Source organism: Pleurodeles waltl, chromosome 8, assembly GCF_031143425.1.
Source record: "Pleurodeles waltl isolate 20211129_DDA chromosome 8, aPleWal1.hap1.20221129, whole genome shotgun sequence".
NCBI classification, from domain to species: Eukaryota; Metazoa; Chordata; class Amphibia; order Caudata; family Salamandridae; genus Pleurodeles; species Pleurodeles waltl.
Window position 1 is genome coordinate 1,526,623,583 of NC_090447.1, and position 17,976 is coordinate 1,526,641,558.

The 17,976-nt window shown below is 47.7% G+C and overlaps 1 protein-coding gene across 1 annotated transcript in view; it reads right to left on the reverse strand.

Moving 5' to 3' along the window:
• Positions 1-17,976, reverse strand: part of LOC138248902 (zinc finger protein interacting with ribonucleoprotein K-like) — a 100,316-nt gene that overhangs the window by 13,584 nt on the left and 68,756 nt on the right. The window contains exon 9 of the mRNA XM_069202882.1: positions 12,656-12,751. Coding sequence (XP_069058983.1) covers positions 12,656-12,751 — 96 coding nt within the window. The remainder of the gene's footprint in view (positions 1-12,655; positions 12,752-17,976) is intronic.

Consider the following 17,976-nt stretch of genomic DNA (forward strand, 5'->3'; position numbering starts at 1 on the left):
GCTATTTTGCTAATTCAAATTCCTAAAGTTCGTAAGTGAAATACCTTTCATTTGAAGTATTGATTGTAAATCTTGAACCTGTGGTTCTTAAAATAAACTAAGAAAATATATTTTTTCTATATAAAAACCTATTGGCCTGGAATTGTCTTTGAGTGTGTGTTCCTCATTTATTGCCTGTGTGTGTACAAAAAATGCTTAACACTACCCTCTGATAAGCTTACTGCTCGACCACACTACCACAAAATAGAGCATTAGAATTATCTTTTTTTGCTACTATCTTACCTCTAAGGGGAACCCTTGGACTCTGTGCATGATATTTCTTACTTTGAAATAGCACATTCAGAGCCAACTCCCTACATTGGTGGGTCAGCAGTGGGGTACAAGACTTTGCATTTGCTGGACCACTCAGCCAATACCTGATCACACGACTAAATTCCAAAAATTGTCATTAGAAACTGATTTTTGAAATTTGAGCTATTTTTCTAAATTTGTAAAAGTCGTGCTAGGGCGTTGTGTTAGTCCCTGTTACCATTTCTTTTAGAGTTTAAAAGTTTTGTAAAAGTTTGAATTAAGTTCTAGAGATAGTTTTAGATTCTTAAAAAGTATTCCAACTTTTAGAAACATAGGGCCTGATTCTAACTTTGGAGGACGGTGTTAAACCGTCCCAAAAGTGGCGGATATACCACCTACCGTATTACGAGTTCCATAGGATATAATGGACTCGTAATACGGTAGGTGGTATATCCGCCACTTTTGGGACGGTTTAACACCGTCCTCCAAAGTTAGAATAAGGCCCATAATGTCTGCTGCAGAAGAGATAGTGATGGAACTCAACCTCACCCCTTACCTGCATCTTAGGATGTCAGAGTTAAGGTCTCTCTGAAAAATAAAAAAGATAAAGACTGGGTCAAACCCTACCAAAGTACAGCTCCAGGAGCTTTTGGCAGAGTTTGCTAAAAAAAAAACCTCTGAGGATACTCTCCCAGAGGGGGAAGCTAGTGATGTGGAGGATTTCCCACCCCCACTCCTAGTTAGGGAGATCAGGGTTCCTCAAACCCTGTCTCCACAAGTGATAGTCAGAGATGCTGCTTCTCTCACAGGAGAGTCCAGCAACACTGGAAGCAATGAGGGCAGCCTCAATGAAGATGACCTCCTGTTAGCCAGGATGGTCAAAAGATTGGCTTTGGAAAGACAGATCCTAGCCATTGAAAGGGAAAGACAAGAGATGGGCCTAGGTCCCATCAATGGTGGCAGCAACATAAATAGGGTCAGAGACTCTCCTGACATGTTGAAAATCCCAAAAGGGATTGTAACTAAATATGAAGATGGTGATGACATCACCAAATGGTTCACAGCTTTTGAGAGGGCTTGTGCAACCAGAAAAGTGAACAGATCTCACTGGGGTGCTCTCCTTTGGGAAATGTTCACTGGAAAGAGTAGGAATAGACTCCTCACACTCTCTGGAAAAGATGCAGAATCCTATGACCTCATGAAGGCTACCCTGATTGAGGGCTTTGGATTCTCAACTGAGGAGTACAGGATTAGGTTCAGGGGGGCTCAAAAATCCTCGAGCCAGACCTGGGTTGATTTTGTTGACTACTCAGTTAAAACACTGGATGGTTGGATTCATGGCAGTGGTGTAAATGATTATGATGGATTGTACAATTTATTTGTGAAAGAACACCCGTTAAGTAATTGTTTCAATGATAAACTGCATCAGCATCTGGTAGACCTAGGACCAATTTCTCACCAAGAATTGGGAAAGAAGGCGGACCATTGGGTCAAGACTAGGGTGACCAAGACTTCCACAGGGGGTGACCAAAAGAAAGGGGTCACAAAGACTCCCCAGGGGAAGAGTGTTGAGACATCCAAGGGAAAAAGTTAAGAGTCTTCTATAGGGCCCCAAAAACCTGCTCAGGAGGGAGGGTCCAGAGCCTCTTGACAATCCAATTTTGGGTACAAGGGTAAAAACTTTGATCCCAAAAAGGCATGGTGTCGTAGCTGTAATCAGCAGGGACACAAAACTGGAGACAAGGCCTGTCCCAAGAAAGGTTCCACTTCAAACTCTACTCCAGCTAACACTGGACTGGCCAGTCTCCAAGTGGGATCAACAGTGTGCCGAGAGCAAATCAGGGTTCACACTGAAGCTACATTAGTCTCTGAGGGTGGGGTGGACTTAGCCACACTGGCTGCCTGGCCCCCTAATATGCAAAAATACAGGCAGCAACTCTTAACTAATGGGACAAGTGCAAAAGGCCTGAGGGATACAGGTGCCAGTGTCACCATGGTGACAGAGAAACTGGTTTCCCCTGGTCAATACCTGGCTGGACAAACTTATCCAGTCACCAACACCGACAATCAGACTAAAGTACATCCCATGGCTATGGTAACTTTAGAGTGGGGAGGGGTCAATGGCCTAAAACAGGTGGTGGTCTCCTCAAATATCCCTGTAGACTGTTTGCTTGGAAATGACCTGGAGTCCTCAGCATGGGCTGAGGTAGAACTCAAATCCCATGCAGCCATGCTGGGTATCCCTGAACTGGTGTGTGTCAAGACAAGGGCACAGCGCAAGGCTCAGGGTGAAAAAGTGGTGTTGGAGCCTGGAAAAAGGGCCCAACCCTCCAAAAGAAAAGGAAAGAAGACTGGGGAACCAGCTTCAACACAACAAGAGAAAGAGAACCTCTCTCCCCAGGAAGAAGTTCTGCCCTCTGAGGGAACTGAGCCCATGGAGTTAGAACCTTATCAGGTTGAGCTCCTAGGCCCAGGGGGACCCACAAGGGAACAGTTGTGTAAGGGGCAAGAAACCTGTCCCTCTCTTGAAGGCCTTAGGCAGCAAGCTGCTGAAGAGTCCAAAGGAAAAATCACTGGAACACATAGAGTCTATTGGGAAGATGGACTTCTCTACACTGAGGCAAGAGATCCCAAACCTGGTGCCACTAGGAGAGTGGTAGTGCCTCAGGAGTTTAGGAAGTTCATTCTGACCTTCGCTCATGATATTCCACTTGCTGGGCATTTGGGACAGACCAAGACTTGGGAGAGGTTAGTCAACCATTTCTATTGGCCCAACATGTCCCAGAAAGTAAAGGAGTTTTGTGTCTCCTGTGCGCCACCTGTCAAGCCAGTGGTAAGACAGGTGGACACCCAAAGGACCCCCTCATTCCACTTCCAGTGGTGGGGGTCCCCTTTGAAAGAGTGGGTGTGGACATAGTGGGTGTGGACATAGTGGGTCCACTTGAACCTCCCACAGCCTCAGGGAACCAATACATACTAGTAATAGTGGATCATGCTACTAGATACCCTGAAGCAATTCCCCTTAGGTCCACTACTGCCACTGCAGTAGCTAAAGCACTCATTGGTATTTTTACCAGAGTGGGATTTCCTAAGGAGGTGGTGTCTGACAGGAGTACCAACTTCATGTCAGCATTCCTGAAGCATATGTGGAATGAGTGTGTGGTGACTTACAAATTCACCACACCATACCATCCACAAACCAATGGCCTTGTAGAAAGATTTAACAAGACATTGAAAGGCATGATCATGGGGCTCCCTGAAAAACTCAAAAGGAGATGGGATGTCCTCTTGCCATGTCTGGTTTTCACCTACAGAGAGGTGCCTCAGAAGGGAGTAGGGTTCCCCCTTTGAACTTCTGTTTGGCCATCCTGTCAGGGGACCACTAGCTCTTGTAAAAGAAGGCTGGGAGAGACCTCTTCATGAGCCTAAACAAGATATACTGGACTATGTACTAGGCCTATGTTCCAGGATGGCAGAGTACATGGAAAAGGCAAGCAAAAACCTTGAGGCCACCCAACAACTCCAGAAGATGTGGTATGACCAAAAGGCTGCTATGGTTGAGTTTCAGCCAGGGCAGAAAGTCTGGGTTCTGGAGCCTGTGGCTCCCAGGGCACTTCAGGACAGATGGAGTGGCCCTTACCCAGTGCTAGAAAGAAAGAGTCAGGTCACCTACCTGGTAGACCTAGGCACTAGCAGGACCCCCAAAAGGGTGATCCATGTGAACCGCCTCAAACTCTTTCATGACAGGGCAGATGTGAATCTGTTGATGGTAACAGATGAGGACCAGGAAGCTGAGAGTGAACCTCTCCCTGATCTTCTCTCCACAGACCCTAAAGATGGCTCAGTTGATGGAGTGATCTAGTCAGACACCCTCTCTGGCCAACAGCAATCTGACTGTAGGAAGGTCCTACAACAGTTTGCTGAGCTCCTTTCCCTAACCCCTGGTCAGACACACCTGTGTACCAATGATGTGGACACAGGAGACAGCATGCCTGTCAAAAACAAAATTTTCAGACAGTCTGACCAAGTTAAGGAAAGCATCAAAGTGGAAATCCACAAGATGCTGGAATTGGGAGTCATTGAGCACTCTGACAGCCCCTGGGCTAGCCCAGTGGTCTTAGTCCCCAAACCTCACACCAAGGATGGAAAGAGAGAGATGAGGTTTTGTGTGGACTACAGGGGACTTAATTCTGTCACCAAGACAGATGCCCATCCCATTCCAAGGGCAGATGAATTGATTGATAAGCTAGGTGCTGCCAGATACTTAAGTACCATTGAATTGACACTAGGGTACTGGCAAATCAAAATGGCACCAGGAGCAAAAGAAAAGACAGCATTCTCCACACCTGATGGGCACTATCAGTTTACTGTGATGCCCTTTGGTTTAAAGAATGCCCCTGCCACCTTCCAAAGGTTGGTGAATCAAGTCCTTGCTGGCTTGGAGTCCTTTAGTGCAGCTTATCTTGACGATATTGCTGTCTTTAGTTCCAGCTGGCAGGATCACCTGGTCCACATGAAGAAGGTTTTGAAGGCCCTGCAAGCAGCAGGCCTCTCTATCAAGGCATCCAAATGTCAGATAGGGCAGGGAACTGTGGTTTACTTGGGACACCTGGTAGGTGGAGGCCAAGTTCAGCCACTCCAGCCCAAGATCCAGACTATTCTGGACTGGGCAGCTCCAAAAACCCAGATTCAAGTCAGGGCATTCCTTGGCTTGACTGGGTACTACAGGAGGTTTGTGAAGGGATACGGATCAATAGTGACACCCTTCACAGATATTACCTCCAAGAAAATGCCCAAGAAGGTAAACTGGACTGTAGAATGCCAACAGGCCTTTGACACCCTGAAACAAGCAATGTGCACAGCACCAGTTCTAAAAGCTCCAGATTACTCCAAGCAGTTCATTGTGCAGACAGATGCCTCTGAACATGGGATAGGAGCAGTTTTGTCCCAAACAAATGATGATGGCCTTGACCAGCCTGTTGCTTTCATTATCAGGAGGTTACTCCCCAGGGAGCAGCGTTGGAGTGTCATTGAGAGGGAGGCCTTTGCTGTGGTTTGGTCCCTGAAGAAGCTGAGACCATACCTCTTTGGTACTCACTTTGTAGTTCAATATGACCACAGACCTCTCAGATGGCTAATGCAAATGAAAGGTGAAAATCCAAAACTGCTGAGGTGGTCCATCTCCCTACAGGGAATGGACTTTAGTGGAACACAGACCTGGGACTGCCCATGCCAATGCAGATGGCCTTTCCAGGTTCTTCCACTTAGAAAATGAAGACTCTCTTGGGAAAGGTTAGTCTCATCCTCTTTCGTTTGGGGGGTGGGGGGTTGTGTAAGGAAATGCCTCCTTGGCATGGTTACCACCTGACTTTTTGCCTTTGCTGATGCCAAGTTATGATTTGAAAGTGTGCTGAGGCCTGCTAACCAGGCCCCAGCACCAGTGTTCTTTCCCTAACCTGTACCTTTGTTTTCACAATTGGCACACCATGGCATCCAGGTAAGTCCCTTGTAACTGGTACCCCTGGGACCAAGGGTCCTGATGCCAGGGAAGGTCTCCCTGCTTGCCAGCTTGTGTGTGCTGGTGGGGAGAAAATGACTAAGTCGACATGGCACTCCCCTCGGGTGCCATGCCAACCTCACACTGCCTATGGCATAGATAAGTCACCCCTCTAGCAGGCCTTACAGCCCTAAGGCAGGGTGCACTATACCACAGGTATGAGCACTATGCCCCTACAGTGTCTAAGCAAAACCTTAGACACTTAGACATTGTAAGTGCAGGGTAGCCATAAGAGTATATGATCTGGGAGTCTGTCATACACGAACTCCACAGCACCATAATGGCTACTCTGAAAACTGGGAAGTTTGGTATCAAACTCCTCAGCACAATAAATGCACACTGATGCCAGTGTACATTTTATTGTGAAATACATCCCAGAGGGTATCTTAGAGATGCCCCCTGAAAACATACCCGACTTCCAGTGTGGGCTGACTAGTTTTGCCAGCCTGCCACACACCAGACATGTTGCTGGCCACATGGGGAGAGTGCCTTTGTCACTCTGTGGCTAGTAACAAAGCCTGTACAGGGTGGAGGTGCTTCTCACCTCCCCCTGCAGGAACTGTAACACCTGGTGGTGAGCCTCAAAGGCTCACCCCCTTTGTTACAGCACCCCAGGGCACTCCAGCTAGTGGAGATGCCCGCGCCCGCCCCCTCCGGCCACGGCCCCACTTTTGGCGGCAAGGCCAGAGGAGATAATGAGAAAAACAAGGAGGAGTCACTGGCCAGTCAGGACAGCCCCTAAGGTGTCCTGAGCTGAGCTGACTCTAACTTTTAGAAATCCTCCATCTTGCAGATGGAGGATTCACCCAATAGGATTAGGGATGTGCCCCCCTCCCCTCACGGAGGAGGCACAAAGAGGGTGTAGCCACCCTCAGGGCTAGTAGCCATTGGCTACTAACCCCCCAGACCTAAACACACCCCTAAATTGAGTATTTAGGGGCTCCCAGAACCTAGCAAGATAGATTCCTGCAACCTAAGACGAAGAAGGACTGCTGACCTGAAAGCCCTGCAGAGAAGACGGAGACACCAACTGCTTTGGTCCCAGCTCTACCGGCCTGTCTCCCCACTTCAAGAAAACTGCAACAGCGACGTGTTTCACAGGGTCCAGCGACCTCTGAAGCCTCAGAGGACTACCCTGCATCTAAAAGGACCAAGAACTCCCGAGGACAGCGGCTCTGCTCCAAAGAAGAAACATCTTTGCAACAAAGAAGCAACTTTTAAAGACCACACGTTTCCCGCCAGAAGTGTGAGACTTTGCACTCTGCACCCAACGCCCCCGGCTCGACCTGTGGAGAAACACTACAGGGAGGACTCCCCGGCGACTACGACCCTGTGAGTAGCCAGAGTTGACCCCCCTGAGTCCCCCCCAGCGATGCCTGCAGAGGGAAACCAGAGGCTCCCCCTGACAGCGACTGCCTGCTTCCAAGAACCCAAGGCCTGGTAAAGACACTGCACCCGCAGCCCCCAGGACCTGAAGCATCCGACCTCCAGTGCAGAAGCGACCCCCAGGTGGCCCTCTCCCTTGTTCAGGTGGTGGCGACCCTGAGGAGCCCCCCCCCCCCCCCCTTGCCTGCCTGCTTCGCTGAAGAGACCCCTGGGTCTCCCATTGAAACCAATTGCAAACCCGACGCCTGTTTGCACTCTGCACCCGGCCGCCCTGTGCCGCTGAGGGTGTACTTTTTGTGCTGACTTGTGTCCCCCCCGGTGCCCTACAAAACCCCCCTGGTCTGCCCTCCGAAGACGCGGGTACTTACCTGCTGGCAGACTGGAACCGGGGCACCCCCTTCTCTCCATTGAAGCCTATGTGTTTTGGGCACCACTTTGAACTCTGCACCTGACCGGCCCTGAGCTTCTGGTGTGGTGACTTTGGGGTTGCTCTGAACCCCCAACGGTGGGCTACTTTGGACCCCAATCTGAACCCCGTAGGTGGTTTATTTACCTGCAAAAACTAACATTACTTCACCTCCCCCAGGAACTGTGAAAATTGCACTGTGTCCACTTTTAAAATAGCTATATGTGTTTTATGTAAAAAGTATATATGCTATTGTGATTATTCAAAGTTCCTAGAGTACTTACCTGCAATACCTTTCAAATGAGATATTACATGTAGAATTTGAACCTGTGGTTCTTAAAATAAACTAAGAAAATATATTTTTCTATAACAAAAACCTATTGGCCTGGAATTGTCTTTGAGTGTGTGATCCTCATTTATTGCCTGTATGTGTACAACAAATGCTTAACACTACCCTCTGATAAGCCTACTGCTCGACCACACTACCACAAAATAGAGCATTAGAATTATCTCTTTTTGCCACTATCTTACCTCTAAGGGGAATCCTTGGACTCTCTGCATGCTATTTCTTACTTTGAAATAGCACATACAGGCCAACTTCCTACACTAGTAAATAGTTTGGCATCGATATTCAGAAGGGAGGTGGGTCTGTAGGACCTGCAGAGGACAGGATCCTTGCCAGACTTTGCAATAAGAGAGACTGAGGCTTCGAGCATAGTATCTGTGAGAGAGTCGGTGTCGGCAAAGGTGTGGAGTGAGGAGGCAAGTTGTCCCACAGGTCGAGGACGCGGTGAGCGTCCCTAAGCATTTTCATTTGATGGAGCTGGCCTTCTCAGCAAAAGACCAGCCTGAAGGGGTTACGCGAGCTGTAGGATCGCAGGAAGTCCGTGATTGGCTGAAATTCCCTGCAGTGAGGGAGGGTGAGGAGTGAGCTATTTTGGAAGAGGCCAATGGCACGGCTGCAGAAATGGATGGGTAGTTTGACTCAAGCTTTCTTCAGAATGTCCTCTTTGGTTTGAAGATCATGCACACAGGCTAGAACATCTGGTGGTCTGGCATTGGGGCCGGCGGGTCAGTTGACCTGGTGTACTCTGTCCAGCTAGAGATCTACATCTTACTCCCAGTCCAAGATGGAGCGGAATAACGCCTGGGTGTATTCTTGTATATCTGAGCTCTCCAAGCTCACAGGGACCCCTCTGAGGCAAATATTGTTGCTCAAGATCTTTGCACGAGGTCCTCCGCCTGGGCTCAGAGGTCGTCATGTTGTTCAAGGAGATGAATGATATCTTGGCGCAGCATCTCCACCTCTTCGCCTCTCAAGATTCTGTTGTCCTCCAAGTTGGAAACCTGTCCTCCAATTGAGGACAGGTCCTGTCACAGCTCATGCATTTCCTGGGATAGGTCTTTTTTGAGGTCTTGGGTATCTGTCTTTAAGAAGTCAAAAAGGGAGGCCGGAAAGGCCTGGGTCAACGGGGCCTGGTCCGAGTTGGAGGCCTTCTGTTTCTGTTTGTGCGGGCCGATCCTTTGGAAGTGGCAGGCGTGGAGCGGGTGAGCATTTCCCTCACTGATTGGTCACGTTTATTTGTAGGCGCTGCCATGCTGGAGGGATCGTTTTGTATGCCAGGGACCTGGGTATTTTGTGGTTACACTGCCCCTCCCCCCTGGATTGTCCCCTCGCAGGCGACTGTATTCAGGATTGGCAGAGGGTGCAGTGATTTTATGCTGCTTTTGGGGTCGGCAGGCCGCACAGGTGCCCTTGACTGAGGTGGGAGCCCAGCATGGTTCAATTAAGTCTTATGGGGCTGGTAACACTGTACCCATGCAGTTACCCGGCTACTGAGTGCCCTCAATCACCGGCGTTCGCGCTCCTCCCGTTCACTCCACCAGTATATCAAAGTTCACCTGGGGCGATGGGTACCTCTGCTTGCAGATTTGTAGCATTAGGCAATGCGCACTCAGCAGGCCTCCAGACTCAACAAGACAAATCAGGCAGCAAGCTCCTCGTTCTCATGCCCTCAGAGGCCCTTGTGCACAGTGTTGAGGAGGAAGGGGCAGTCGAGCTGGTGGGGGTCATCTGCGGCCCCCGCTACAGTAAACACCAAACTATACTTTCGCCATAAGTCTCCTTTGCAGCACAGGCAATTTCCAGTAGCTTAAGCCCTCAGGCTGTCGGGCAGAGGCCACGAAGCTGCTGATCGCCGCTAAGGACTTGCTGGTACTGGAAGAGTTGAGGGTGTAAGAAGAAGACTGCACACTGTTCCTTTGGAGCGCTGTGGCAGGGGTTCCTGTAGTGCGAATGAGGCGGGGGCCTCTCTGTCAGCAGGTTTATAGCACTGGTTATTGTGTGTTCATTGGGCCCCCAGACTCACCAAAGTGATTTGGGCAGCAAGCCCTCCAGTCTCATATCGCAAGGGCCTTTGGGTGCTGTGCAGGGATGATAGAGATGTTGCGACAGCAGGGGCCCATGAAGACCTCTGTGGCCCGCTGCAGCTTTCAATAATCAGTGCAATCACCTGAAGCCTCCGTTGCAGCCCAGGAGTTTTGCAATGGCCCAGGTCCAGAGCTGTGAGATAGACTCCGCGAGGCCGCCGGCGGGAACTTGCTGTTACTGAAGGGCAGAGGCGGGCAGCTGAGTTGAGGCTGGAGTTATCTGGAGGCAAGATTGGCACTCTGTGCGCCTGCTCCTTCGGTGCACAACGGAAGTGAGTCCTGTGGTGCACCCGGGGCTGCGCTGTCTAGGTGGCTGCAGGTCTGATAGTTGCGTGGTACTCTGCTTTGGATCTCACGGCTGTCTGGAGATGGCTCCGCTGGTTTGTGCAATCTACCTGCCGCCTCTAGGCTATCTCCATAGTCTGGACAAGGGAATTTACCGCAAGTTACGACTCTGTGCACCGTTCAGCACTGCAATTGAGGGCCCTGGCGGCGGAGGTGCAAGAAGCACGACCTACTTCACCACTATATTTTCCACGCCCAAGCGTGTGATTTTATTTTGAAATGTAATCCTCATCTTTGGCCTGAATTGCTGCACCATGTGGTGTATAATAAACTATGAAGTTTGTGTTGCACAAAACATCAGGACCCAATAAATTTTTACAAGGACTTCAGTAGTGATCTTTTTATTACTAATGCCTACAAACTGAATTTCTTTTCCTGAGGGGGCAGGCTTGGAACCCCCAATGGTTTAACCGAGGAGCGAGTAGCACCTGTATTGATAAAAAATTATACTGGGTGTCCACTCATCTAATTCTGCATATGGGTCACTTTAGTCTCCCTCAAGGACTGCACCAAGCATGCAATCCTCTTTCCCCCACAGACACCATCATTGTGTCAGATCTGATCCAGTGGGAATACCCATAGTTTAGGTGTCTCCAACCAGTCGATCACGAGCTACCAGTAGCTCACAAAGACCTTCAGAGTAGCATGCAGCCTTGACTTCATTTTTAAATAAGCACAGAGTCACATTTCCTTTTATAGTTAAGGATGTGTTTGTTTTACATTATTATCATGGGGCTGCAGATAGCAGGGGCTGATAATGAGCAGTGCTCAGTAAGATTCATGGCTCGGCTGGAGCACAGAGGTGAAGAACCGCACAGAGTTGAAGAACATGACATATTTAACCCTTAAATAAAAGTCCTTGTCAACTCAATATTGGAGCCTGAGAACAAAATGATGTTTCTGAATACTTTTAAATTGGAGAAAATGTAAATTAAAAGTTATCTTAATGATTACATTAACTCTTTATTAAAATATTCTCCCATTTCAAAGTGTGCAGTGCTGTCTCTGCTGGCGAAGGCATCATCCAGGGCTACAAACATCTCCCTAAGGGTCCTCCATGTGTCCAGGTCACCCCGAGGCTTGGTGTCCATCCTGCTGTGCTTCATGTGGTGTTCCTCGGCTAGAGCCCATTACACTTCATCCCTGTGCTGGCGCTTCTTCGACGAGGTGTGCTGCCCCATCCACGTGATGGCCACCTCACTCAGGGAAAGTTCCGATGCCAACGGTAAATATTTGTAAGCCACCTTGCAACCCTTAGGCTTGCTAATGTTCCCCAATAAACAAAACTGGGGGGTGAGGTCAATGCTGTGGTGTGTGTAGGTTTGTCAACCACCCTAACCAAGAAGTCTTGCACCTGCAGCATCTCCAGGCCATGTGCAGGAAGTCAGCCCCTCGAAGACCACAGCGCGGCCATAGCGTCCAATGAAGGGCCAGGGATGTCACATAGGTATGGTGAAGGAAGTTAAAATGGACCAGTTGGAACTGGGTACTGCGCTAGATACAGTCCTAACACGGGTGAAGACACGATCCTAGTCAGTGTTCCCCAGATCAGTCTCCAAGATTGACCAGGAGCACAACGGTTGACTCACGACATCCGTCACCATTCCTCTTTATAGCAGGGACATGAAGTGTCACCCGACCCACAGGCCAGCATAGCACATAAAGTACCAGATGCTGCTGGCACCACAGGGAATGTGTTCCAAGTCTGCCTGGCCAATTTAGGCAAGCATAATGCAGAAAATATCCCGGTCCCACCGCAAACTTCTCTTGTGTCCGATCAGGAGATGAAATGCTCATTAGGGTAGAAGCCCCGCAACAACTCACAACCCCTGTCTCTCTATGCCTGGAAGCAAATATTTTCCTCCATGCATTAGACCAGTGTGAGAACCCACACTGGTAACTCCCAATGAAAAGGAGCCTTACGGAGAACCACTGTCGCAAGCTTCTGTCATACATGAGCATTATGTCTCATCTGGAACGATATGGTGTTCGACATACCTGGTCTCTCCATCAGCGGTTCCGGGAGCTCTGCACGCTAACCCAGACCCGCTAGCAAACATTTCTCCTGTCAGACAGTCTATTCATAAATACGGTTCTCAACAGTTCCTACACATATATAAAATTATTTCAAAATTATTTCATAAAAAATTACAAACAAATGTCTTTAGCACTCAGGCAGACCATCTTTGTGTGTTTCCTGCACTCCACCCCATAGCCAATGGCCCATGTTCATGACTCACCTTCGCTTCCTCTTTTATCCTCCGTCTCCTGGTCGAAAATTGTGTTACTGTCATCACTAAGGCTTTGTGACGCCCCAGATGTAGCAAGTTGACCACCTTGAAGGAAGACAGAAAATTAGGCAAAATACATGAAACTCTCTGCAGGGCACCATGCACAGGTGAAAGAAACATCAAACGACAATGTGTATGCAATGCTTGCCTGCAAATTAGGCACAAAATTGTATAATCTAGACCTCAGAACTGCTTCACTACATTTAATTTCTTAATTTAACACCTATTTTACACAACTGTGAACAGGAGACACTGCAACAAGGAATGTGGCCCACTGCAAGTTGTGAGCTACTGTTACTGGCCACAAAGAAATTATGAAGTACATGAATTCACAACTAACTCTTGTCCATTTAACCAGGTGAATTTGGCTGCACATAGCACTGCAATGTTTGAATGAAATTCATGAGCGATATGAGAGATAACCAAGGGAGAAGTACCCGGAATTACCTGCAATACTCAGGGTTCCACCTATAATCCCTGTTTGCTCCACCCCATTCCTGGAGTTATGCGACCCTGTGCTTAATTTGAACCAGTGACTCAGGGATGTGGAATTCCTATCGCCCGATGCCCAGGACATCTTGTTTGGGGTCAAGGGCTACAAGTTTTTATGTTTACTTTGTCCTTGGGACAAGTAGGCCCAACCCCCTGCAGCACAAACCCTTTGGCTGCCTGATTACAGAGAGTGGAACTCTCTGCAGTTGAGTTAATGTGTTTCCAAAAGTTAATGCTGTTCGAACTTGTATTTATGGTTCATTATTTGAAAGTCTTCATTATTAGGGTGAGTGCTGTACATAAATGTTTTAAGGTCACACTTCACTACTGACGTTGGTTCCAGTACAAAAAAAAAAAAACGTGTATACACATGTTTGAAAAGTTTAGGCTATGAGGCTAAGTTTAATGCTCCCAGAATGCTCTCTGATTATATACAAATGAAGTGTCATTTAGTAAAATGTGTTGATGCATGCTAGTATTTCCCAAAAATATTTCTAATGGAAAATCAGTGTAACCATTTTCAACACGATTATGGGAAGCATGAAAATAAACAAACACTGACAAAGCCAACTGATCTGACATATTTTTATAAGTCTTTTAGTTTCATCAATGCGTGTCTTGTTTTGACATGGCTTTTGTAACACTTTATTGTTGTGGGAGCTACCAGGCCCTCAACATTGTAACAAACACTGGCAAACCCCCCCCCAAAAAGTTTTTGAACTCTCTAAAAGCACACCAGTGGCATAACAAAGGCCCCGCAGCCGCCCTCCAGGGGGCCCCTTCAGCACAGCACCTGCCCTGAGTGAGTCTGGAGAGGGGGCTCCTCCATGTTCTTTACAAAGGGGCACCCTCCAGTTTAGTTACGTCACTGATTGCCACTGTAGTTCCTGACACTGAACAAAACTACTTTGTGTGGCAATATGCTCCTTGTGGAAGAGCAGAATGCGATCACTCACAGTAAAGCCGGCCGAAAGAGAGAGAAATAGAAGTTTAATAAAAACAAAATGTCTTTGTTAACACCAGACCTAATTAGGGACCAAGACCCACATGTAGATAGCTTTTTGCATGTCGCAAACAGCGACTTTCGCTGTTTGCGACATGCAAAAAGCACACTGCGATGCACAAACCCAGTTTTGCGATTCGGTAACCTGGTTACCGAATCGCAAAACGGGTTTGCGACTCGCAATTAGTAAGGGGTGTTCCCTTCCTAATTGCGACTCGCAGTGCAATGTAGGATTGTTTTGTGACCGCGAACGCGGGTGCAAACCAATCGCAGTTTGCACCCATTTCAAATGGGTGCTAACACTTTCGCAAAAGGGAAGGGATCCACATGGGACCCCTTCCCCATTGTGAATGTCACTGTAAACATTTTTTCAGAGCAGGCAGTGGTCCTGTGGACCACTGCCTGCTCTGAAAAAATGAAACGAAAACGTTTCATTTTTCATTTTTGTTATGCATCTCGTTTTCCTTTAAGGAAAACGGGCTGCATTACAAAAAAAAAACTGCTTTATTGAAAAGCAGTCACAGACATGGTGGTCTGCTGTCTCCAGCAGGCCACCATCCCTGTGAGGGCCGCCATTCGCGAGGGGGTCGCAAATTGCGACCCACCTCATGATTATTCATGAGGTGGGCATTTGCGAAGCCCTTGCGAATCACAGATGGTGTCAGGGACACCATCCTACATTCGGATTTGCGACTCGCAATTTGCAGGTCGCAAATCTGAACCTACCTACATGTGGCCCCAAATTCTTAAAGAAAGTCACAAAAGTGCACCCATGGTATATGTTGTACCCTATAAAATATTTGTGAACTGTATTTTAGCATGGGTAAATACGATGTGTAGATTTGCTCATGTAAAAATCTATTGAGCATTTGCAAGTTCATTTTCCCTCCAGCCACTTTCTTCCCAACCCTGGAAGAAGTTCTAATTCTGCCATTGTCAGGAGTAAATGTCCAACCTTTCTTATTATGGGAAAATATTAGAGAGAAGCTGGTAAAAATCTTTAAAACATGCAGGTTAGTAGGTTTGCAGACTCAAAGGCATTCCAGCCCTAGAACTATTGCTTACTGCTTCCTCCAGCCCCAGTATGCAGATCTGCAGAAAGGTGGCAAAATAAGGAAATTGTTACAGTAGGGATTGAAACTGCAAGGATTTAAGCCCTACTATGGTAGTAGCCCTGACATAATCAGAGAGGCTATTATCAGAGCACTTACATAATGAGATTGCTGCCATAATTTGTCGCCACACTACATGGCACCAAAGGGACAAGTAGATCTTTTTACAGGACAAGTAGATTTGAGAAGCAACCTGTCCACTGGACAAGTAGATATTTTAATAAATTCCACACCCCTGGTGACTGCAAGTGGGGCCCACCGGCATTCATTGCTCATCAGACTTTAACCCAGAGCAACAGAAAGAAAAACACACTCACAGGGGAAAGAAGGCAAACGGGAAAGATGGAAAAACTGTGACAAAGGGATGGAAGAGTAAATCAGGAAGTGGTGGTGGATGAAAGAGGTGTGGGGAAGAAGGAAAACAAGGCACTTATTGGGCCCCCTCCAACAATATGTAGCACCAGTCGCAGGCTTCTGAGATGAACATTGGGCCCTGGCACTTACTCTCTTACAAACTAAGCACTGCTAGAACTCCTTCAATATCTGTAACTCTGGGGGAGGAGGCTGCACTTAACAAGAGAAATCTAGGCGCCTCATAATTGGCCCTACGTGTATTATAAATATCACAACACATTATGGGTGAATGAGACACTACAAAATGCATATACATTTTATATGTATTTGTTCATTTATTTATCTATCTAAAAACACAACAACATAGTTAAATATCAACTATCATGTTGGATGCTCATTTGACATCATATTTTTGAGATCACACAACATATGCATAGGATTCTTCAAATATAGGATGTATTGACACAGGCAAGTAGTTTGAGTGCAAGCGATTAGTGAAAGCGATGGGTGGTTCTCTCAACATCGCTGTGGTGTCACAAACCTATTGAGAAAGGGCGGAGGTGTAATGTATGCACAGAGAGGTCCCCAGATTTTTTCGGGTACGGGTATGGGTGCTGAAGGATGGAACAGACCTCTCCTGTGCCATTACAGAGTGTGCTACCACCACTATTTTGGATGTCCACAGATCTGCTGACGACGAGCCCATTGACTTAAAATATACTCATTTTGTTCCTGTTGCTAATGCTAAATTTAAACAGAGGACGTCGGCTTATACCATTCATTTGCGAGCCCTAGAATCTTTAGTTGGATCTGTGTGGGTGGATAAGTTAGTTATGTGCTATTTCACAAAGTCAATGATAAATTCTTTTATATCGAACAATGCTTTTATCCCCACTCCAGCATAATTTATCCACTACAACTCATGACCAAGCTATTCAAGTGGACGAAGTTGTTGTTGATTCCATGGTAAATAATGCTCTGGCGAGCAACTGTAATCGCCATGCACCCATCACACCTGCGTGCACTACCACCAGTGATGTCCATGATCTTAAACATGAAGTATATTCTGGGATCCCGTTTAATCATGGTATCAGTCATAGTCACATTACAATCACTCAGGCCTCTGTCCCCTGTAAACGTATGTGTACTCTCTGGATACTCTGCAGACCCCCCTCAGTTTTAAAACTAGGGGAAAAATTCTCAATTCCTGAAGTAAGTGTTTTATGGTCAACTCAAATCTTGGTAAGCATGGCAGCACACAAATCCCACATGACGATGTCAACATGATTAAGAAAGTGGAATAGGTAGGACATTACAGGAATAAATGTACCCAGAGAGTTTACTGTTATAATTTTTAGGAACCATATATTGGTGGAACGAATGTATGATGGAACAACTAATGGAGAACCACGCAAGCCTGAACAACGCGGTTGGAACAATGACCGCAAATGCCTTTACCACAATATTTTTATTGTAAAAGGATGCCAAGTAAAGGCATGTGTAGGAACGGCATGTGTGTTTCTAGCATGCCACTCCCTTCCCACCCTAAGGCCCAAAAGTAACCCACCCCTAATACTAAAACTACCCTGACCCCCACCCCAAAAAACAAAATTACCCCAACACCCCCACCCACCCTGAGCCCTAAAACCTTCGCCGACCCCCAACCCGCCCTAAAAACAACAGACCCCTCCACCGAGGCCCTAAAAACAAAACTACCCTGACACCGGCACCCACCCTGAGCCCTAAAACCTTCCCCGACGCACCCACCCACCGTAAAAACAACCGACCCCCCACCCACCCCTAAAACAAAACTACCCTGATCCCCCCACCCTGCCCCTAAAACCCAAACTACCTGATCCCCCCACCCTGCCCCTAAAACCTTCCCCGACCCTCCAACCCACTCTAAAAACAACAGATCCCCCCCACTCCACCCCTAAAAACAAAACTATCCCCACCCCCAACGCTAAAAACAAAACTACCCCAACCGACCACCACTAAAAACAAAACTGCCCGATCCCCCCACCCCACCCCACAAAACAAAACTACCCGACCCCGCCACCCTGCCTCTAAAAACAAACTACCTTGATACCCCCCACCCACCCTGAGCCCTAAAACCTTCCCCAACCCCCCTACCCGCCCTAAAAACAACCGACGCCCTCCCACCAGCCCCTAAAAACCAAAGTACCCGACCCCCCACCCTTAAAAACCAAACTATCCTGACCCCCCATGCCCCCGCCCCTAAAAACAAAACTACCCCGATCCCCCACCCCGCCCCAAGCCCTTAATCCACCCCTCCCCTAAAAACTGCC